At 46.4% G+C, this 23433-nt stretch overlaps 5 protein-coding genes across 9 annotated transcripts; 4 read left to right on the top strand and 1 right to left on the bottom strand.

Annotated features, from left to right (window-relative positions):
• Window positions 1-380: 380 nt before the first annotated feature.
• LOC108100720 (uncharacterized protein At4g17910) lies at window positions 381-2483 on the top strand. Its single transcript, XM_017204753.2, has 2 exons — window positions 381-1332; window positions 1391-2483. Exons 1-2 carry the CDS (start codon window positions 522-524, stop codon window positions 2068-2070), a joined length of 1491 nt encoding a protein of 496 aa, XP_017060242.1. The 5' UTR covers window positions 381-521; the 3' UTR covers window positions 2071-2483.
• Window positions 2484-2613: 130 nt separating this feature from the next.
• LOC108100315 (WD repeat-containing protein 35) lies at window positions 2614-7125 on the top strand. Its single transcript, XM_017204119.1, has 9 exons — window positions 2614-2803; window positions 2871-2982; window positions 3073-3509; window positions 3566-3740; window positions 3847-4419; window positions 4474-4577; window positions 4638-4936; window positions 4999-6699; window positions 6766-7125. The coding sequence occupies exons 1-9, from the start codon at window positions 2780-2782 to the stop codon at window positions 6956-6958; spliced, it is 3618 nt and encodes a 1205-aa protein (XP_017059608.1). The 5' UTR covers window positions 2614-2779; the 3' UTR covers window positions 6959-7125.
• A 77-nt stretch (window positions 7126-7202) lies between these two features.
• On the top strand, window positions 7203-23371 carry LOC108100316 (protein draper). Of its 5 annotated transcripts, none has more exons than XM_017204121.2 (12): window positions 7203-7803; window positions 14629-14865; window positions 14923-15086; window positions 15148-15273; window positions 18776-19022; window positions 19179-20218; window positions 20737-20943; window positions 21001-21501; window positions 21568-21900; window positions 21962-22105; window positions 22195-22227; window positions 22345-23371. In XM_017204121.2, exons 2-12 carry the CDS (start codon window positions 14765-14767, stop codon window positions 22593-22595), a joined length of 3147 nt encoding a protein of 1048 aa, XP_017059610.1. In that variant the 5' UTR covers window positions 7203-7803; window positions 14629-14764; the 3' UTR covers window positions 22596-23371. The 5 variants fall into 5 exon arrangements, with proteins under 5 accessions (XP_017059610.1, XP_017059609.1, XP_017059611.1 ...); XM_017204120.2 differs by having other exon boundaries at window positions 21959-22105; XM_017204122.2 differs by lacking the exon at window positions 22195-22227 and having other exon boundaries at window positions 21959-22105.
• LOC108100322 lies at window positions 13309-14582 on the bottom strand. The gene has a single exon (XM_017204129.2). The coding sequence runs from the start codon at window positions 14430-14432 to the stop codon at window positions 13509-13511; it is 924 nt and encodes a 307-aa protein (XP_017059618.1). The 5' UTR covers window positions 14433-14582; the 3' UTR covers window positions 13309-13508.
• LOC108100320 lies at window positions 15298-18260 on the top strand. The gene has a single exon (XM_017204127.2). It carries the CDS (start codon window positions 15850-15852, stop codon window positions 18151-18153), a length of 2304 nt encoding a protein of 767 aa, XP_017059616.1. The 5' UTR covers window positions 15298-15849; the 3' UTR covers window positions 18154-18260.
• Window positions 23372-23433: the final 62 nt, after the last annotated feature.

The raw sequence follows: 23433 nt of genomic DNA, 5'->3' as shown, positions 1-23433 counted from the left end.
CACTTAGGAAGCATTTGTTACGCTAATTGTTCTAGTCCATTCCTTAACGCTATATCTATTTTTTTTTTAACGCTATATCAGCCCCCAAAAAGCAAAGTTTGTTCTGGGTTTATCAGTAGCTAATAACTGCGAGGTGTGAAAAATGTTTAATTTAGTAAACAAAGCATAGATAAGAGTAGTGGGGATGGACACTGACAAAAAAGCAGGCCAAGTTGCTGGAATGTTGGTTATCCTTGATCATGTAGGGTGCTTCCCTATGACATAATCTTATCAAAATGCCACTTCTTATCATTGTAAAAGGGATCTTTGAATTCCGTAAGCTATGTCCCGATCTATTGGCGAAATACTTCATTCGTTATCAGGGACGTTTTACGTTTGAAGTTTAACGAATTTTGTGTATTTCGAGTTTAGTTTTTTGTTTTTTTTTTGAACGACCATATCTCTTGGGTTTCGATAAGTGGCGACTATCAGCAGTTAGATTAAGTGTTGGCTTTATCAGGCCGTTCGGGAGTCCAGTCGCCATGGGCAGTCCACCGACAGCGGAGCCTATTCCGCTCCCCAATTGGATTCCGGGTAACCAAACCCTCGCAGAGCGCCTGGGATTGGGACTGAGCTCCGACTGGAACTGGAGTGGCACTCTGTTCCAGAGCTGGGAGTCGCTGCTCCTGATCCTGGCCACCTTTTGGTGCGTCCTGCTGTCCCGAGTGGTGACCCAAAAGCTTCGACTTCAAGGCTCTCCCGATCTCTGCTATGCGGTGGAGTTCGTCCTGGTCATCCTGCCCTGCATTTTGCTCGTTACTGTGGCTGTGGATTATCTTCACTTCATTGGATTGGTGATGGTGGTGGTGACTATGTGGTTCCTGCGGAGGAGTAGGTTTCTGGAACGGGCTAGAACTCGCAGCCAGTTTGATCTGGGTGGCAATCGACCCATGGTCTTGTCTGTGGTCCGATCCTTAACCCACCTGATCACCGCCATCTGCATTTTGGCCATCGATTTCGGCAGTTTCTATCGGCCTTTCCGAAAGAGTCGGCAGTTTGGCGCCAAGTTGATGGACACCGGAATTGGGCTGTTTGTCTTTTCCATGGCCGTGGTGTCGAGAAGGACTCGGCATTTGTCCGATCTTCGAAGGAGTGTGGTCTACTCGGCCCTGCCGCTCATCCTTTTGGGATTGGGCCGAACCGTTTCCATTGTGACACTGGGATATGGTCAGGATCCCCACGAATACGGTCAGCACTTGAATGCCTTCTTCACCCTGGGATTAACCAAGGCTTTGGGAGCTCTGGTGAGCATTTTGGCGCGAAAGGATCTCTACTTGCTGCCTTTGGGAATTGGTAACAGATACTTATGATCTCCATTCAGAGGCGTTTAACCCATTTTCCTGCCTTCCAGGTATTTCGCTGATCCACCAGTTTGGCCTAAGTGTCCTGGGTTTATCCGAGTATGTGTTGGACGAGGATGTGGAACGCTCCAACTTGTTTAACTCAAATCGCGAGGGCCTGATTTCCCTGCCAGGATTCGTGGCCATTTACCTGATCAATATCTATGTGAATCGCTGGCTGGTGGCCAACAGCCTGTTGAGCTACTCGGAGTTGGTCAGAAAGCTGAGAGTTCTCTTCCGCGTTGCCGCAGTTTTGTGGATCTTGTTCGTCATCAGTGCCTATTGCATCGGCATCTCCAGAGTGACCTGCAATTTGGGCTATGTTATATGGATAATGGCCATTGCCACCACCTTCTTGTGGGCCACCCTTGGAGCCATCGACCTTGTGATAAATAGTGTAATGCCCTGGGAAGCGAGTCGTTTGGAGGAGCAGGAAAAGGGGCTACTAACTGGGGAAACTGCTGCCAGGGAAAGGGAAAAATCTATCGCTCCTTTTACGATCAACCAGGCTCTGAACCGGAATGGATTGACCTTCTTTCTGGTGGCCAATGTCTTAACAGGTGGCGTTAACATGCTTCTCAAGCCAGAAGATCGCTCCGATTTCGAGTCCGTGGTCATCCTGCTGGTCTACATGTTTCTCGCCACCAAATTGGTCCATGAAATGCTTAAAAGGGGAATTAGAATAGCTTGAGTTTCAGCTTGGGTGTCCTGTGATCTAATTGAATTTAATTTAATATTTAAATGCTACTATTTATGTAATATTTATTCTAAAAGTTGGTAAACGTAACTTGGTGACTAACTATAATTGCTCCCTTTTAAAAAAATACGTTATCTATATCTTTAATTGTTTGATAAGCTTGTTTAACTTGCTCAGCAATGGCAAAAAGATTAATCTTGAATTTTGTTTAGTTGATTAGGTGTCATGTTGGACAGTTAGTTCTTTATTTTATTTGATCGCAACCTTCGATTGGATTACTTTCTGAAAGTACCCCAATTAATTAAGTGCTTCTTATCATTTGACAGTAATGACAGTCTTTAATTTATAGATGATTATCATTTCCTTATAAATAATGTTTGCAATAAAAGAATTTACTCCACTGAAAATATTGGTTTTTTAAATATGTATGTATGTATATATATATTGAGTTTTGAAAGGAACCGCCAACGATAACACACAGGTGCTTCGATAGCAAAAGGTGGCAACAGGTAGTTCCTTACCTCTTACCACAAAACCAATTAAACCTTGTTATGGTCGCAAAACTGGCTTTGGCTTTGACCAGCTGGACATAAAACCCCCATCCAAACTGGAGTTTAGTCGCCATGGAAACCATTTAGTTTTGTTGCCACAGCAAATGCAGAAAAATATTTAAAAGAAACTTGATTGCAACTGCAACGCAAAGATGTTTGTGTATCTCAGCAAAAAGGTAGGCTTTGCTTTACCTTCATGTTTATTAATGGGGTTTATGAAATATTTGATGTTTCTATCTTCAGATTGCCATTCCAAATAATGTCAAGCTCAACTGCATCGCCTGGAACAAAGAGGAGGGCTACATTGCGGTGGCCGGTACAGATGGATTGCTAAAAGTCTTGAAACTTGATCAAGGTAAGAGTGTAAATCGTGGGATGTATATTATATAGTACCTACCTTTACGTACAATATAAATTATTTTTGAAATTGGATATCAATTTTAAGCTTCTCCAAATGGCCAGAGCAAAGGTGGCCTGGCCGCCGTCTCCAATCTGTCCATGAACCAAACGCTGGATGGCCACAAGGAGTCCGTGAGGGTGGTCACCTGGAACGACGCCCAGCAGAAGTTGACCTCCTCGGACACGGACGGAGTGATCATGGTGTGGATGCTCTACAAGGGCTCCTGGTACGAGGAGATGACCAACGACCGCAAAAAGTCGACGGTGGCCAGCATGAGCTGGACCTCAGATGGATCGCGGATCTGCATCGTTTACGAGGACGGAGCCATCATAGTGGGTTCTGTGGATGGCAACCGCATCTTTGGCAAGGAGCTCAAGGGCACTCATCTCACTGGTGTCCAGTGGAGTCCGGACAATCGCTTGATTCTGTTTGCTTTGGCCAACGGAGAGTGCCATCTGTACGATAACCAGGGGAACTTTGCTGTAAGTGAGGTAGATCCTTCTTAAATGTATCTCAAGTTATGTTTGTTTTTATCCAGATGAAGCTGCATATCCAGTGCGTGAGCATAAGTGGTGGTTCCTCCTCCAGAGGTCATCGGATAGCCAGCATTTGCTGGTTTAGTGGCAGGGTTCCCCAGAGCCGAAAACGACCCGTTTTGGCCATTTGCTATGAGAACGGAAGGGTGCAGATCATGAGAAACGAAAATGATGATGGTAACTACTTATTATTAAAATATTATATATAATATTATATATACTATTAAAATATTATTATAATTAAAACTAAAATTATTTGGATTTGACGCACTTGCTTTTGTAGCACCGACAATTTTCGATACCGGGATGCGAAATGTGGACGCCAAGTGGAACCACGATGGCACTGTGTTGGCCATTTGTGGCACCACTTTGGACATGGTGACTCCTCCCTCGCAGCGCGACTCCAACCAGGTGTGCTTCTACTCGCCGCTGGGCAAGATCTACCGCACCTTGAAGGTTCCTGGAAACGACATCACCTCGCTCAGCTGGGAGGGGAAATCCCTGCGCATCGCCATGGCCGTGGATTCGTTCATCTACTTCGCCAACATCCGTCCGGATTACATTTGGTGTTACTTCGAGAAGACTGTGGTGTTTCTGAATAGCGGAAATAGCTCCAGGGACTCGCCGATGAGTGTGATCACCTTCTGGAACACGGTCTCCAACCAGAGTTTCCTCAAGGAGGTGGAGCCCACACTTTGCCTGGCTTCGAGTAGTGAGCACTGCGTTTTGGGAGTGGAGTGTGTTAGCAGCAACATCAAGGAGATTGCTCTGAGCACCCTGGAGAATCGGAGTAATCCTTCGGACGATAGGGTGTATCAGCTGCTGCTCTGCAACTCCATCGGAACCACTGTGGACTGTGAGTACTACCCATTAAAAAGGGAACCATCTTTTAAACATGTTTCGTTCTTAGCCAAGTACACTGACATTAGACCCTGCTTTGTGGGCATTAACTCGAGCTATGTGGCCATAGCCTCCCAGGAGGAGATTCTTATTTGGCATTACCACACACCCAAGGTTGGTATTTGAGGTGATTAAAAATATAAACCCACTAACCCCACTTCGTTCTCTGTCCAGAGTGCCTCTACCCTCCACAATGTAAAGGCGCGCAAGGAAAAACGTTTTCACATCGATGACACGCCCACTGGAGTGGAAATGGCCAAAGATCTGATGTTGAGCAGTAGTAGTGGGGATGGTCACTCCACGCAGCGCGGAGTAAATGATCCCATCTGCGCCCTGGCCCTCTCCGAGAAGCTCCTCCTGGTGGCCAGGGAGTCGGGAGCTATCAATGAGTACAGCATTGCGAATGTGGCTCTGAGGAATCGCCACCTGATGAACTCCAAAGTTTACAAAATGGCCATTAATTGCAATTCTACGTGAGTTATATATTCTCAAAATTCTTGCCAAATAGTGTACATTGTTTGGACCCCTTTTGAAGTCGTGCTGCCATTATTGACCACATGGGAGTGATGACCCTGCTGGATTTGGATGACAACCGGGAAACCCAACTGAACTTCAGTCGAGTGGAACGCAAGGATGTGTGGGCGGTGAGTTGGGCCAAGGATAATCCACTGCTCCTGGCCTTGATGGAAAAGACTCGCATGTACATTTTCCGGGGCAACGATCCCGAGGAACCCGTCTCCTGCTCCGGCTACATTTGCACCTTTGAGGACCTAGAGGTCACCAGCGTTCTGCTGGATGACATCATCAGCGTGGGAGAGCTGCAGAACTCTTCCCATCTCATTCAGCTGAGGGTAAAGTCCCTGCGGGATACCGACGATCTGCTGGAGCACGTGGGATTGGAGGACGCCAAGCAGTTCATCGAGGACAATCCTCATCCGAGGCTCTGGCGATTGTTGGCGGAGTCGGCGCTGAAGAAACTGGAACTGGAGACGGCGGAGAATGCCTTTGTGCGGTGTGCCCACTACCCGGGCATTAAGTTGGTCAAGAGGCTGCGCACCATTCACTCCAACGAGCTCCAAAGGGCCGAGATCTCGGCCTTCTACGGGGAGTTTGAGGAGGCGGAGAAGCTGTATCTGGACGCAGATCGTCGGGACTTGGCCATAGAGCTGCGAATGACCCTCTGCGATTGGTTCAGAGTGGTGCAGCTGTACAGGATGGGTGGATCCGGGGTGTCTGACCAGCAGATGGAGATTGCCTGGCGGGAGATTGGCCACCACTTCGCGAACCTCCGATCCTGGGAGAGTGCCAGGGAGTACTACGAGAAGTCCCACTACCTGGAGGGCTACATGGAGGCGCTCTACCATCTGGAGCAGTTCGATGATCTGGAGAAGTGCGTGGAAAGGCTGCCGGAGAAGAGCCCCCTGCTGCCGAAGCTGGCCGAGATGCTGGCCTCCGTGGGCATGTGCTCCGAGGCGGTTCAAGCCCATCTGCGATTCGGGGACCAGAAGGCCGCCGTCGCCACTTGCGTGAACCTGCGTCAGTGGGGCGAGGCGGTGGAACTGGCTCAGAGATTCCAGCTGCCTCAGGTGCAAACCTTGATTGCCAAGCACGCGGCGCAGCTGCTCCAGGAGGGACGGCTCAAGGAGGCCATCGAGATGCAGCGGAACGCAGGACGTCACCTGGACGCAGCTCGCCTGCTCTCGCAGATGGCGGAAAGGGAGCAGGAGAGGCGCGCTCCGCTGCTGCGGATCAAGAAGCTCTATGTCCTGGCTGCTCTTCTGGCGGAGGAGCACCTTAAGGCGGTGGCCACGCCGGAGATCGATTACGCCAGCGGAAGAAACACCCTCCTGGACTCCATTGCTCTGGAGGATGCGGCGGCCATCGAAAGACTCTGGCACTGCTCGGAGGCCTACCACTTTATGCTGCTGGCCCAGAGGCAACTCCGCTTTGGAATCATCCACAGTGCGGTGATCACGGCGGTGAGGCTGCGGGACTACGAGGACGTACTGCCCCCAGAGCACATCTACAGCCTGTTGGCTCTGGCCAGCTGTGCGGATCGGGCCTTCGGCACCTGCTCCAAGGCCTTCATGAGGCTGGAGCAGCTGAGTCACCTGCCGGAGGAGACTCTCAAAAGGTACGAGGAGCTGGCAGCAGGAATATTTGCCAAGTACGAACCGGAGGACACCGCTGGCGAGAGGGTGGATTGCTACTCCTGCGGAGTTCCAGTGCCGGACAGGTGAGAATAGAAGTGATCAGAATCACGGAAACCTTCTTGAAACGAATGGGTTACCTACCTTTTAAGCTCGCCCGCCTGCCCGGAGTGCAATGCGCGTTTCCCGGCCTGTATATCCTCCGGAAAGCCGATCACCCAGCCCACTAACAACATCTGGATCTGCACCACCTGCCACCACTGTGCTGCTCCCACCGAGATCTCGCGGCATCGCACATGCCCACTGTGCCACAGTTTAATTGTGTCCATGACTGTGGAAATCTGAGTTAACTAAAAATAAGTGCAATATGTTTACGATTTTTAGTAGTAGGACTTATCAGGTTAATTAAAAAGGACCTTTTCGGCCTCGGCAAGAAGCCATGTATTAAAAATATAACGTTCACAACAAATTTAAATTTTGAATAAACTAGAAAAATAACGATGTAGTGTCATCAGAGCATAATAGTATTTTTTTTTAGAAATGAGCTTAGGTCACACTATTGGTCTTCCCAACAGTCTATGGACGGTCACACTGGCGAGTGCAAGAAAGACGAACGGGTGCACCGCGTATCGCTCAATTTTAATAAATTAAATTAATTCTTGCTCCAAGCATGTGTGCGTTCGGTAACAAAGTAAATATAATTTACTGTGCTTGCAAAAACGAAACCAGCTCCAATTGAGCGAAGGAAATAATTTAAGTGCGTTGCGGGTTTAAGAATTGCGTTGTTGTGCGTTGTCTTTGTTGTTTTTATTGTTCGTGTTGTCGGGTTGTCTTCACCAAAATGTTTTGTGTTATTCAAAGCGGTAACAGATAAATTGCTAAACACTCTTAACTGCAAAAGAGTGTCAAAATAACGAATTTCGCGAAACGAAAACGAGTTTTTGTGAATGTTGAAAAATCCAAACAATACGCGAGTATATGTTTGATCATATGTACATACGTATAAACTGTTTTGTAAGCATTTAAAAATACCCTCAAAAAGTGTTTTACGTCCAAATCTATGGCCACGAATTGTGAAATTTCGTCAACGTGTAAATTGAGTGGAATGCAGGGATTGATTTAATGTTGAGTGCATTCTTCGGCGTTTGTTTTGAGTGAGAACATAACCAGTTTTCAAACCACTTGTAAAGGTAGGATTTAACCCCATTATGGACTATATTATACTGCTTTAGTCATTCTTTTATTGTGTTAAAAATAAGTCGTGTGTTAATTTGTTCCAAATTTGTCTGGACTTTAGGAAAGTTCCAGCTTGTCTCTCACTTTTCTTTCGCCCCCTCTCTTTCTCTTATTCGCGGTTTGTTTATGGCCGTTGTGTATGTGTGTGCGTCTCAATTAGCTTTTATTACGCGCACACACAGAACAGTTAAACCTGTTCTGGTTTCTCTTTCACACACTTTTATGGCCTTTCTTTAGCTTTTGGTTTTTGCGAATTCTCCTTCGTATCTTTGAATCTTTTGAGAAGAAACAATCGTCCAAACTGATGAAATTATCTTTCATTGCATCTTCCATCCCCCGGCAACCCGCATAGTCAACTTCCAGTTTCCAGATTGCAGCTTCCAGCTGGCTGAGCAACAAAAACAATTACAACAACATTAAACAACACAGAGCCACCATACACACTTCACAAAAACTATTTGTAACGCACACAGATACAGCTGTTCTAATGACACCCAGAATTAGATCCATAACTAAAAAAAAATAACGTTTTTATTTGTTAGGAGCGGTAGTAATTATGGCTAACAACGAGTATATAATTAACATACTTCTACTTAAATTGAAATAGTAGGTACTAATAATCATTTTTGACATTCTAAAAGATTGATTCAGTTATGAGATACGAACAATTAATTAATTCATTTTAAATTTGTATGCGGTGTGACTTGGAAGTTTGCCTAAACGGCTCTTCCTTAAAAAATCCCAAGCCCTCCGGAGGATTCTCTATGTTCCCAAACTGTCAGCTTGTTGAAATACAATCTAAATTATGCACACACAGATACATACATACATACATATGTGATGAGTGTGAATTTGTGTTTTTTGCCGACAACTCATAGTCGTATCAAAACAGTTCTTTCAGTCATTTCCTTTCAATTTAAATAATGGGGAATCCCATGAAAGTAAAATAATTGTGCATTGGAAAATCCAATTTAAATAAATTTTGTGAATAAAATAAAAAAAAAGTAAACCAATAAAAAAATGTAATTTTTATGGTAGTTACGCATTTCCTTTTTTTAAGATAAGCATTAATTTTTAAGAAAAATTGTTGACGATTGTGTTGTTTTCTTAATAAGTCTTTTTTCAACACAATATCATACCAACCAAGCGATTCTCAGCTTAATAATTCCGACATTGACAATGGAACTTGATCATTATTATCATACGTGATTCGATGAACGATGACGCCTGCTTAGGACATGAGCTTAAAAGTGCAATGCACAGCAAAAAATCTCCACAGCACTCGGAGGAGTGCTTTTCACCCCTTTATTTATCAAAATATACACATACGTATGAACAGCTGTATGTACATGTGTAGAGGTCTGTTCAGATTCCTTATAAAGTCTGACATTGCTGTCACCGTAATTACACAGCTTTATTGATAATACTGGGTGGAGTGTGAAGGAGTGGCTACCGGGGAACATGGAAAGGAAGCCTCTGCTCGTAGCTCCTATCCGACAGCCGCCTGAGAGAAACCCGTCAGTCAGTTTTTTTCGCTATGATTAAAACAGTTCTCTGCCCCTCCATCTTGCCCTTCCATTCTCAGGGGGCTTGCATTATCCAACATTGCTTTGCTTTCTCCGTATTGTTGCAAGTGCAGTTTCTGTTAATGATTATGCAAAGTTCTACATTACACGGTGTGGGTGCCTTTCCTCTAGAAAAATATACAAATGTTCTCTTGGTTTTCAATTGAAAACCTGCTGCTTGAATTTCTCTAGGAAGCTTCTGGCTGGAACCAAATTCGAGTCAGAAATCGGAGCTTCATCGCTAATTGGCCAATGCAAACAGAGGAACTGAGTGTGGACTCACCTGTGAAATGAGCACATTTTCGCCTAAACAGCTAAAAATACTGTCAGTGCTGCTGACGTGGCCAATAATTTTTGCTTTTTTGTACATACCTATATTTTTTGTCACATGCACGTTAAACCACTTACTTTAAAGTGGAAATTATATTGTCATTCTACAGTTTATTAAAGTGTGTTTGCCTTATGTTTTCATTAAACTGTTCACTGAAAGATTTAATTAACTAAACATCATGTTGGACCCATTTCAAAGTCAAACTATAGAGTTCATAGAGAACAAAGTAAAATATCTTCCACTATAGGGTTAAGCATTTGGAATTGATTCTGAAGCAAACTAGACGTTCAGATCGTATATTATTTTTGTAGTTGTTTATTTTAAATAAGTCTTATCAGCAGACCAAGGCGTTGAATTGCCAACTGGATATAAAACATTTGCGTTTCTGTTATTGGAGATGGTTCCTTCAGTACATTCGACTTTGATTTCACTATCCAAAGTACGACTCAAGTGAACAATAATATTTACATATATGAAGCGGCAGGCTACAATCGTTGTTTAATAATTATAAAGTGCGCAGAATGGAAACAGTGGATACGTCTTGAGATTGCCTTCCCTTTTCCACATGATAATGATGACATGTGCGCCAAATCCAGATGTTTTGCAAACAAAAAATGTTCAAAAAATTCCAGAAATTGAAATTTGGAAAATAAGATGTTTTTAAAATTTCTAATATTTTCATTGCCCCTACTCTTACTTATTGTTAACATTTCTAATTAGGGCGCTTAAATTCCTGATTTCTGAAAAATATACTTTATGTTGATTTTTAAATTGCTAGTAAAATGTACGTCATAAGATAAAATCCAATTGAGTTCTGCTCATCTTTATAAAAGAGCATTCTTTTTAATTTCTATTTAGTCAAAGAATGCATTCCACACAGCTTTTCCATGATCCACTTCAAGGTAATTTCCTTTTATTTTCATCATCAAAACTCAAGTATGGGGGCGATCACTGCATTAGTCATATATAAGCACATATTTACATTTGTATATATTTTTAAAACACTTAAAGGCTCAATGGCACGTAGACAGACGGTCAGCGGAAATGGATTTGCTAGATTTGTACAGGTGCTTACGTCTTATGGTTATCAGTAGTATGTAACTATGTTTTAGAAGCTTTTACTGTTCGATTAAAAAATTAAGCTTGTTATTTTTATTGGCTTGTTTGTGTTTATGCAACATTGTCACAGATAAGGGGAATATGTTTATTTAGGGAGTGCAAGCAAACATGAGGTGTGCCACAACTACCGATCTGTTGGGAAAGGGCGGAAATACATACCTTCGATTTCGATTAAAGATTTCCCGTAGGTTCTGAACAGAACTCAATCCATATCCAAATATTCGTGAATGAAATCACAGTGACTCAGTAATACCAGATGCTGTTCGAGCTGAATTTATGAATGGGAAATGGATTTGATACTCGATAAAATTAACTGTACCGAACACGTTTTCCATTGAAAAAATCTCGCACACTCGTTTATTAAACAACTAACAGATCCGCATATGTGTATAGTGGATAGACTATAGTCTAGCATTGTTTAACTTAGTATGACTCATCCAAGACATTTTCATTTAGCTTATTAAAACAGCAATCAGCAATGTAAACATATAAGTAAATTGCAAGTATAAACTCGTTTCCTCGCGGATTCTCACTTAATAAGAGTGTTGTGGGCATTTTTATGATTTATGCGAAATGGAGAATTAAAGTGTGTATGTTTCTTAAGTGGCAAAGTGGTGCTGGGTTAATAAAATATTTAAATAGCAAAAAGTAAAGGTTAAAGGTTACAGTTTTACGACAATAGTTCATGTTATACTTTTTTATATTTTGTAAAAATATTTAATAATATTTATATTCTAAATAAAGCCGGACAATTCAAATTAAATCTGTTGCTACACCCCGTGCGTTTCGCTACCCAATGTAGGTTTTATTTGTTTACAGGATGATTCGGTATTATTCTATTAGTCGATGTCCATGACCGGATTACGCATCTGCAGTTTAGTGAATTTGTTTGTTTAAAGGGAGCTGAATTAGTCACCTACAATAGTGCAAATATCAGTGAACCGAATCGAATTGAGAAGCGTCTGGGGTTTCTTATCGCCCTGGCGTTATCTTTTGTAATCTTTTGAGCAAAGTCGAGGGGTTCATATCGCTGTTTTCTTTCTATATTTTCTTATAGTATTTTTAAGAGACATTGGAATAGATAATTTTTATCGTCTATGCGATAAATAATTGTATTTCTTTGTTCTATCACAAATATTGTTAAACAACTAATGGCTAAGGATTCACTTACGTTTCCTGAATTTTCCCCAAGGTCTTTTCTTCGTCACGCGATTTCTGGCCAATGGCAGTATGTTTAGAATTAAAATCCAAGAAGTAACGTTAGGAGGAGCACCTGCCATGCGATTAGGTGAATCAGATTTCACGCTGGATAAAAAGTTGCCTGCAATTATCTTTCCCGTGTAAACACAGATTGTGGATCACGACAATCCCCGCTCTAATTACAGGTATTTTCCAACTGAATTGTCATAGCTGAGCCATGCTTCATGTCAGTTCCTAATAACAGTTTGGTGAAAGAAAAAGGTCTCTTTTGTCCGCGGTTGTAATGTGTATTATACTAATCTAGATGAATGTGAACCCAATGTTTAATTATTAAAGTGGATCTTCATTTCCTGAACGACATTTGTGGAATCAAATGAAATAAGTTTGGTCTGGGTACTTTTAATGACATCGATCCGTTTATGCAATTCGTTTTTGATGGGTCATTGGTAATTGTAAACCATGATCGGCCAACTCTTGGCCCAGTTCACACGTAGACTTGACACATTTTATGTCAGGTTCTCAATATTCATTACCTGTCGAATTGGTGGAAATATGAGAAAACACAGAGGTAGCCCCTGAATCTTAGTGTACAGTCGCCTTGGGGCACTGAAATGAGACTGAAGAAGGTGGCACCCAAGTCACTGAACGCTTTTTTTTTATCATACGTTGTGCAAATGAGATTAGCGACAGTCCCTCAGCTAGTGAATCATTAAAGAATCATACTGTGGTTTTGTAAAAAGGGGGCTTTTGCTGGCGGGATGCAATTGAAAGTGAAATTACAGCGAGCATGACCAACAAAGACCCACAATCTCTGCTGCTGTTCCAGTTGCAGCGGAAATGTTTTCGTTTTGATCTGCTCGTATCCATACTTATCACGCGCAACAAATTGCAAAAATAACACAGTATAATTAATGGGACTGAAGAGTGATGAACAAATAAATATGAATGTATAGTATGTGCAAAGTACTGATCATTTATCACATACAAATTTAACACCTCTTCAACAGATTGCTCTAAACAAACATAAAATCAATTTTAACAATTTCTGAAAATCGAAAAGAAAGCAGCCGCAATAAATCAGCCACAAATGGAATTATGAATAATGTGTAGAAATTGTTTGTTTGAGGTTTTTAGCTTAGTAACAAGATATATTTTAAAATGTAGAATAATATATAAAAAATAAACTAACTTTTTTTATATTTTGAAACTATTTTTTGAGATCCCTTAAAAAAAAACACATACTATACATTTTAGTTTGCTTTATTTTGTTGCTGCAACACGAAATATACTTGAGGTTCAGGTGGTTTCTTGCGACTTGTCCTGTGTTACTTTGTGGAATGCGCTGCTCTAATGTTTTCATGTTAAGTGTGCTTGAGATGTGGGAACGATCTGTTGGGGGTTTCGCCTTTATCCCTCCCCTTTTGATGGCATCTTATTGACTGACCTACAAAACCCTCCGGTGCACCTGACGCGAGCCCTCGGCCACTGCGTTCTTCATGGAGAAGACGAACGAGAAGGCGAATCCGACTAGGCTGAGGAGAAACAGCCACGGTGTCACCAGCACGACGACGAGGAAGAGCAAGGTGTCGTTGCCCTTGGCGTTGGCCAAGCGCCACAGCATGTGGCGCAGAGTGCTGCGCAGCTGGAACTTGGCGCGTCCCACTCGGAATCGAACGCCGCCGCAGATCCATCCGATGCGCTTCACCTGGCGGAAGGCCAGGCCCGCCACGAGGGTCAGCAGCTGCAGCAGCACCATGAAGTGCTTGGCGATGGCGGTCTGGCTGCAACGTTCCATCGTTTTCTCCACTTGCCGGCGTCGCTGATCCGGCAGAGTGTTCATCAGGCAGCCGAGGACACGGCGGCAGCAGGATTCCGGCGCGGTCGAACCCTTCAGCTGGCTGCAGAGATCGCTCTCGGAATCGGTGTCCGAGATGGCCGTTAGTTGCGGTGAGCGTGGAGAACCCGGATTTTGTGTTTTCTTGGGGTAACTCGATGCAGCGGCGGCGGTTTCCTTCACCGCAGAAAGGTCGCCCTCGTAGGCGCCATAGAAGCCGGGTATCGGGGGCACGCCCACCCGCGGGCCACGCCCCAATCCGCCGCTCAGCAGGCGTTGGGCCATCACAGGCAGCGGGGGCGGCGGCGGCAAGGAATCCAGGCCACCTCCCTCGTCCAACGAGCGCTGGCGACTGATGGAGCGCATCAGTGGGTTGGTGGGCGACTTGCCCAGGAATGGCATTTCGTTGAGGCCCTCGGGCAGGGTTCCGGGTCCAAATCCACCGCTGTCCCCGAACTGTGGCGCGTTGAAGTTGAAGCCACTGGCTCCGAATGCACCCGGCCCGCCATTGAAAGGCAAACGTTGCTTGTGCATCTTCTGCGGCTCTTAGATGTTTCAGATTATTTTACGGATGCTGTTTCCCAGTTACTGATTGAGCAGCTTTCAATTTCTTACTGTGTTGGAACTGATCTACGTTTTGATAAGACTGACTTTGCCTGAATTTGGCTTACTGGAAACGTAAAACTAATACACCCGACTAATGTGATTCATTCTCCCTTTGTTTTTGCAGTTGTTCCCTTTGGATTAATCGCAGCTTGATTCATCCCTCAGTGCGAACTGGCTGTGATTATCAGTTCAATGTGAGCCGCCAGTGCAGCTGAATTATTAAAACGAACACAATTTAGGATCTGCAAAACACTGCCATTATGTTGCGACTGATCCTCATGGCCTGCCTGGCCCAGTTGGCCTTGGCGCAGGCGGAGCTTAAGGACTTGGATGGACCCAATGTCTGTAAAAGGAGAGAAAAGTAAGCTTCCCCTTAGAGGTTACTAAGTAATGACTAACAAGTACCCCTTGGCATTAGCTATCCCGTGGAAGTTGTCTTCACGGAACTGCAATCGTACCAAGTACGCGGATCCAGGTGGTGCATGACCGTCCCGCCACGTTGCTCCACTTACCACCTCAAGGAGCGAGTGGTCAACAAGACGCAGACGATCATGAAAACCCGGATTGTAAGGGATTGTTGTGGTGAGTTCGGCTAGATAGTAAACCTTCTCTGGAAATAAAATCCATTTCGCTTGCTCCTTAGATGGCTACATCGAGAGCGGAGGAGTGTGTGTGCCGCACTGCTCGGAACCCTGTCAGCACGGAAGATGCGTTTCCCCGGAGAAGTGCAAGTGCGACCATGGCTACGGAGGACCGGCCTGTGATATAAGTTCGTACATTGCCTAAATGCCGTCTGTGTTTGTCATAGAATAAGTAATAATGAACCGCCTTGGGTGTTCCTGGGGCTGTAGCTCGTCCTCCAGTCCACTACTTTGTAGTTTCGAAAATACGAAGGGCACTGATTGCTCGGACTGTTGGCGATTAGCTAAGCCCCTGGCGATAAGACCTCGCTTGATCTTCTGAGAAGTTCTAAATGCCCTTGCAATGCTAAGATAAGGATTTTGACTTTTTTGTTATTTCCCTGAAGAATTTTTAGTTTTTTTTTTTTTTTTGATATGTATAGAAGCAATACTCATTGACAGGAAATAATAGCGGAATCATACAATTTTTTAAGAAATTTTGTGTGAGACATTTTTATTTTTCATTGAACTTATCTTATTAATGATGAGTCTACTATTATATTATGACGCATTAAAAAATCTTAAAGGATATCTCATATCAAATGACATAGTAAGTCAAACAAAAACTATCCAAACAAAACTAACCAAAAAAAATATAAATATAAAAAAAAAAAAAAAAAAAAAGAAAAAAACACCACTCAACCAGCTAGAATTAGGAATAGAAAATGGATGATGAGGAGGACTTTGATTACCTTCCGCCGGCGAATACAAACAGATTGGACATTCCCAATGACCCTGCATTGCTGGCCGTCTACGAGGTTTACAAATCCCCATTGGAGGCCAATCGCTTTATTTTCTCCGAGCGTAACCGCAGCACCTTCGCGGAGGCCTTGAATGGCCCCAGTGTGCCCACTTTGGCGGAACTGTGTGTCCGGCAGCTGGCGAAGCGTGGACCCGCTTACGTGCCCGCTTCCGTGCGCGATGATCCGCTCAAGATGCGCATCTACTACGACTCACTGGACGTGGAGTTGCCCCTGCGGGAGTGCTACTTTGTGGAGGATGCGAGCTTCTGGAGGAGGGTGGTCCTGGCCAAGACTAGGGACACTTGCCTTTGCATGAAGAGCTTGCAGGATTACGATTGGCGCGGCAAGGGCCTAAGCCTCAAGTACGTGGAACTGGTGGAAGCCTGTCCGGCCTCTTTGTGGCCGGAGCGGGAAATGTCCGAGCTGGCGGAGCTGATCAAGGATCATGTACGGACCATGGAAATACGGCACCTGCAGTCGCTGACGGAGTACGCCTTCCGGCGGAGGATAAACGACGACGACGACACGGAGCCGGATATCACCTCCGAGGAGTCCGGCGCCATAGAAGTCTCGAGCGATGAACCGATGACTTCGGAAGAGGGCGGCGAGGAGGAGGAAGCAGAGGCAGAGGAAACAGAGTCCAACCATTCAGGGACAAAAAAGGTCATTGGCTTCAATACAAACACCAATTTTGTAATAAACTTCGACGACGACGACGAGGACGATGTCGCCACAAATGATCGACGAAAGCGTCGGATGGATCGAAACGCCGCCCGCCAGAAACTGCGGGAAATGAACGCCATCAAGCAGGCGGAGCACGAGGAGCGAGTGAGGAGACGCGCCGAGAACCGAATGCCCAAGGAGCCGGAGCCGCCCTCGAAGAGAAGGAAAAAAAAGCAGCCCATTGAAGGCGTCTTCGACATCCGCGTGGATCCGGAACCGGAAGACGGCGAGGACAAGGTGATGGACAAACGCAACAAGCAGAAGTACTTGCAGCACCTCCAACGTTTGGAATATCCGGAGGATGAGTGTCATCACATTGATCTGAGCTTTCTGCGGCACTTTGTCAACCTGGTCTCGCTGCACCTGGAGTTCCTGGGTCCCGAGGTGGGCAGGGATTACCACAAGCGACACGCGCTCTTCTCGCTCAAGGACATTGTCCACCTGTCCCGCGGCTTGGCGGCCCTGGAGCAGCTGAAGATCTTCCGGCTGCGCAACAGTCGGCTGAACAACATCAAGGTCTATCCGCTCTGCCGGGCTCTCCACTCGCTGCCTCTTCTGGAGGTGGTGGACCTTGGCTTCAACCAGATGACCGACGACTGCGGCAAGGAGCTGGGCTTCCTGCTGGAGCGACCGCGCATGCTGAAGGCCCTCGAGCTGGAGTACAATTGCCTGGAGACGCGCACCATGGCGGCCATCGCGGAGGCGCTGCAGCAGCCGAGCGACTCCTGGCTGGAGTACCTGGGCCTGGCCCACAACAGGATGGGCGGCGATTCCCTGAGCATTCTGTGCAACGGCATCAAGGGCACGGGTCACGTGGAGGAAATCAATTTGTCGGGAATCGAGGCCAATCCGCATACCTTTGTGCAAGAGATCGGAGAACTGGTGCGTCACCACGATCCACTGCGGCGTTTGAAAATGGTGGCCATTCCGTTGAGTTCCAAGTTGGGCAATAAGCTGATATGCGCCCTGAACGCCAACATGAATATCACCGAATTCGACTGCCGCGAATGCGATTTGGACGAGGACCAGGAGTTGGATGCGGATCTGGCGATCAGGCGCAACGTCTTCATGCAGGAGAGCACCTTTATGAGGGACACCGCACGCTTTCCCAGCACAAGCGATCTGCTGGAGTTCAGCAAGACGGTAAGGCATCCCATGGTGCAGAAGATCGAGGAGGACATGGCCAGGAAGAAGGAGTGCTTGGAGAACTATCCGCCTCCAACGCCAAGTGCCATCAGCACCAAAACGGTATCTCTGGTGGTGCAGGAGTCGGAGTACGACATTTGGCGGGTGCTCGGCATCACCCAGAATAAGCCGACCAAAGAGAGTAGTCCGCCGGTGGAGCCTGAAAAGAAGGAGAGTGTCGTCTCGTTCCAGGTCCCGGAACCATTTAACTACGATCCCAACAGCTTTGATCTGGATCAGTTCCGGGAGCACGTCTCTCAGCTGGGACCAAGCAACCGGCACTCCTACTTCCTGAAACAGAGGCAGTCGTTCATATAGATTGGAGCCTTCTCAACCTAAATCATAAATTATTTAGAAACTGTGACCAAATCGAGAAGTACAGAAATAGGAAAAATAAAATAAATATCCTATATATCAATAAATAAGTCAAAAGAAATATAATTTATAATATTTAGGGGAAATACTCTATGAACAAGAAAGATGATATATAATTTATAATATTAGATTTAGATATAATTTATATTATTTAAAACTCTTAATCCTGAAAAGCCTTTGCAAGGGCATTCTATCTTTGGACCACCAAAGATCTGCACGTAGTATCATCCTAGTTGTGTTCTGTCCTCTCCCTAAATGTTGCTTTGTAGCTTGAGTTGGTTTGCCCTTTTGAGTTGCCATCTTGCCCCAGATCTAATCCCGACCTGACCACCTAATCCACACGCCCACACTCTCACACACCCACGCAGTTTACTCCAGCTCAATTGTCCAGGTGCAAGCAGGCTTACCACCAAATTAGCCACTAAATTCACTCAGCAATACGGCAAGATTCCTCTGGCTTAGAATCGCAAAAGAGCAAGAAAGCAGCTGCTACTACTAACTGTCGAACCCGTAATCCTGTGACCCGTAATCCGCCGCTAACCCAGTTTGTGTGACTCTCCGGTAGATTGCCCGCCCGGCTGGTACGGCCGCCACTGCTCGATGCAGTGCGACTGCCTCAACAACGCGGTCTGCGAACCCTTCTCCGGCGAGTGCGAGTGCGCCAAGGGCTACGCCGGCGCCCGCTGTGCGGAGGTCTGTCCGAAGGGCTTCTTCGGGGCCAGCTGCTCGGAGAAGTGCCGCTGCGAGAACGGCGGAGAGTGCCACCACGTGTCCGGCGAGTGCCAGTGTGCGCCCGGTTTTACGGGTCCTCTGTAAGTGGACGGAATGCGAGGAGGCGCCTTTAGGAGTTGGGCTGAAGTTAAGCGTAGGATGCAACCTGAAACTGTTGAAGGTTTTTGGCCACTGCATCCTACGCTTAACTTTGACCCCACAGAACCCCTCTAACTTAACTCTAACGCCCCAACTAGATGCGACATGCGCTGTCCGGACGGCAAGCACGGCGCCCAGTGCCAGCAGGACTGCCCGTGCCAGAACGACGGCAAGTGCCAGCCGGAGAGCGGCGCCTGCATGTGCAACCCCGGCTGGACGGGCAACGTGTGCGCCAACAAGTGCCCGGTCGGGAGCTTCGGAGCCGGCTGCCAGGAGAGCTGCGAGTGCTACAAGGGAGCGCCCTGCCACCACATCACCGGCAAGTGCGAGTGCCCGCCGGGCTACCTGGGCGAGCGCTGCTTCGACGAGTGCCCGCTGAACACCTACGGACTGAACTGCAGCAAGACCTGCAACTGCGAGAACGACGCCACCTGTGACCGGGCGAACGGAACCTGCATCTGCAATCCCGGCTGGCAGGGCGAGAGGTGCGAGGAGCGGATCTGCGCGCCGGACAAGTTCGGGCTGGACTGCAACAGCACCTGCGAGTGCGACATGGAGCACACGAAACTGTGCCACCCGGAGACGGGCAAGTGCCAGTGCAGCATCGGCTGGAGCAGCGCCCAGTGCACCAGGCCCTGCACCTACCTGCGCTACGGCCTCAACTGCGAGCAGACCTGCAACTGCAAGAACGGCGCCAAGTGCTCGCCGGTGGACGGGACGTGCCAGTGCGCGCCCGGCTGGCGGGGAGCCACCTGCGAGGAGAGCTGTGCCCCCGGCACCTTCGGCCAGGACTGCGCCCTGCGCTGCGACTGCCAGAACGGAGCCAGATGCGAGCCGGAGACGGGCCAGTGCCTGTGCACGGCCGGCTGGAAGAACATCAAGTGCGACCGGCCCTGCGACATCAACCACTTCGGGCAGGACTGCGCCAAGGTGTGCGACTGTCAGAACAACGCCGCCTGCAATCCGCAGAACGGCACCTGCACCTGCTCCGCCGGCTGGACGGGCGAGCGCTGCGACCGGAAGTGCGAAATGGGCAGGTTCGGGCACGAGTGCGCCCAGAAGTGCCAGTGCGACTTCAACAACATCCTGGCCTGCGATCCCACCAACGGACGATGCGTGTGCAAACAGGACTGGGGAGGTACTGCCAGGATTCCCATATGCCCCTCATTCAGCTCATCACACCTAGATCTTAGTTCATTGCGATCATCGTGGGTGCCTGCGAGATTTTAACTGCGGGAACAGATCTTAAAGTCCAACTTTTAAATCATAACTTTATAAAATTTAAACCCGGGAATATAAGTTTAAATTATGTGGTTCAAAATTTTAAAACTTTTTAGATGAAAATTTACATTGCATGTTTTACTAGAGAATCTTGAATAATTACTTGCGTAGTTTTTATCTTAAAAAGCTTTCTTAGATTTATTTTTTTTTCTAGTAGAATTCTCTTTAAAGAATATTGTCATTAAATTTTAGGACCAACTCAAATCATTAACCATCCGCACGCATCCCATTACTTTCAACCTCATTTGCATCCCTTTCGCATTTTCGCATGGTTCCGTTTCATTTCTTTAATTTAATTCGCTTTTCTGGTTTTGCACCTTTGTGTTTATGGTATCTGTTGTCCTTGTCCGATGACCATCGATCGAACAACCCAAGGCGTTCATTGCGAGACCAACTGTCGGAGCGGTTACTATGGTGAAAATTGTGATAAAGTTTGCAGATGCCTGAACAACTCGTCCTGCGATCCGGACTCCGGGAACTGCATCTGCTCGCCCGGCTGGACGGGAGTGGATTGTGCGGAGCCCTGTCCTCCGGGATTCTATGGCATGGAGTGCAAGGAGCGCTGCCCGGAGATCCTGCATGGTGAGATTTTACCAGGGATGTATGAGTGAGAAACAGTAACATTTTGGCCTTCCACAGGAAACAAAAGCTGCGACCACATAACTGGCGAGATCCTCTGCCGCACTGGTTACCTGGGACTCACCTGCGAGCACCCGTGTCCAGCGGGACTCTACGGACCCGGCTGTAAGCTCAAGTGCAACTGCGAGCACGGCGGCGAGTGCAACCACGTGAGCGGCCAGTGCCAGTGCCTGCCGGGATGGACGGGCGCCAATTGCAACGAGTCCTGCCCCACGGACACCTATGGCCAGGGATGCGCCCAGCGGTGCCGCTGTCTGCACCACAAGGTGTGCCGCAAGAACGACGGCATGTGCATCTGCGAGACGGGCTGGACGGGCACCCGGTGCGACGAGGTCTGTCCGGAGGGCTTCTACGGCGAGCACTGCATGAACGCCTGCGCCTGTCCCTCGGCCAACTTCCAGTGCCACGCGGCCCACGGTTGCGTGTGCAGGAGTGGCTACACAGGCGTCAACTGCGACGAGCTCATCGCCTCACAGCGAGTGGCGGACCAAAGCGAAGATTGTGGGTTAATAGATTAGGTTATCTGATTATCATTTTATTAATCATTGATTACTCCTTCACCTTTAGCGAGTCGCGCCAGCGTGGCATTGGCTCTGGTGCTGATGGTCCTGTTCGCCTGCATCATCTTTGCGGTGTTCTTCTACTACCGTCGTCGCGTGTCCAACCTGAAAACGGAGATTGCCCATGTGCACTACACCCACGATACGAACACCAATGGCTGGCCGCCAGGTAACCACAACTTCGACAATCCCGTCTACGGAATGCCCGACACGCGCCTCCTGCCCAACAATATGCCCAACAATAAGCCCAACAATATGCGCTCCAAGATGAACAACTTCGATCAGAGGAGCACTTTGAGCACGGAGTACGCAGGCGATGACTCCAATGCCAGTGGCAGGGGTGAGTTGTATAATAAACATCCAAAGGAAGAGTCTATTACAACATCTTTTTCCTTCAGTAGGCAGCTACACGATCAACTACAACCACGACTTGCTAACGAAGAACTTGAATGCGGATCTCACCAACCCTAATGTGTACAATGACTCCTTGAAGGAGGAGCATGTCTACGATGAGATCAAACACAAGGAGGGCTACAAGGATCCTGGTATGTAATAAGACTCTAAAACACTCAAGCTTAGTAACTTCGCAACTAACTGTATACTCCGCATTTGCACACATTTCGGCATAAATCAGTGAAAATATATAGCAAGATTTTGTTTCCCGAGGGTAAGCAAGTGATGAAGATCCATTCTGTGTAGTGCTCTGTTCGTTTTCACTCATGTCCAGTGTTTAGAGTGTTCGCTTAAAGCCTTGCCCACTAACGTTGTGAATCTTTTACCCCAGATGAATACGATCACCTCGACTACTCGCGTCCCAGCACCTCGCAGAAGCCCCACTACCACCGCATGAACGACACCATGCTCAACATCAACCAGAACGAGGAGAAGCCCAGCAACCTGAAGAACATGACCGTGCTGCTGGACAAGCCCGCACCACCAACGGAGCCGGAACCGCAGCACGAGAGCCTGGACAACACCAATCTGGACAATGTGTCGACGGCGTCGCCCAGCTCCAGTCCGGAGTTCCGCAAGTAGGCAGCCGAAATAGTCACCGAGACCGCTGTTTACAATCTAAGTGGTCATAATTATTAGTTTTAACGTATTAGTTTAATTACTGTCCTAGAAGATTAGTTGTGTACGTAACTCAGTGTAGCATTTCTCTTGTATTCGATTTGTAATTGTGTTTATGTGTTTTTGTATCTGCTCAACCAATTGTAAATTATTCTTTAGGGGCCCTTTACAACCCGGCGATGGTCTCCACTTTTGTAAATTCCTACTTCACTTGCTCTAAATTTTACTAATTTGATCATTTGATCTTTCATCAACGCAACTAACACCCTAAGTGGAACATGTTAAATTAAGTACCTATACACCTCTTCCTGTTGAAATTGTGGAGTGACTCAAAGAGAAACTCGTGCGGATCGAAGGTTGCAATAATTTTAAATCGAACCCATGCATATACGGATTGATATCAGTAGCATAAGCATATGGTATTTATATTTTTAATAAGCAACTTATTTTTAGAGTGCATAAACAATACAATAAAAGAGATCATAAACAGCATCGATAACCTATTTTGAATACTAAGAAATGTTCGTCAAGTAATTGTTAACAAAATTGTACGCTGATGTCCTTTAAGAAGGAAACGATTGGCCAAAGGAGTATTAAACTCTAATAGATTTTAAATAAAATTTATAAAAGTAGCTAAAATATTGGAATATTACGATTGTGTCAACCCATTTGTAACTTTTAACCTGTAGCCTAAAAAGCGTTTAAACCGAAATACCATGATTTGTTATGTATTTTATTCATATACACGTATTCGATTTTTTTGAAAAACGCGGATAATAAAAATAAACTACCAAACAATAAA

This window comes from Drosophila ficusphila, unplaced genomic scaffold (genome assembly GCF_018152265.1).
Source record: "Drosophila ficusphila isolate 14025-0441.05 unplaced genomic scaffold, ASM1815226v1 contig_286, whole genome shotgun sequence".
Taxonomy (NCBI): Eukaryota; Metazoa; Arthropoda; class Insecta; order Diptera; family Drosophilidae; genus Drosophila; species Drosophila ficusphila.
Note: the sequence above shows the minus strand (reverse complement) of the source record. Positions and strands in the feature narration are given on the sequence as shown.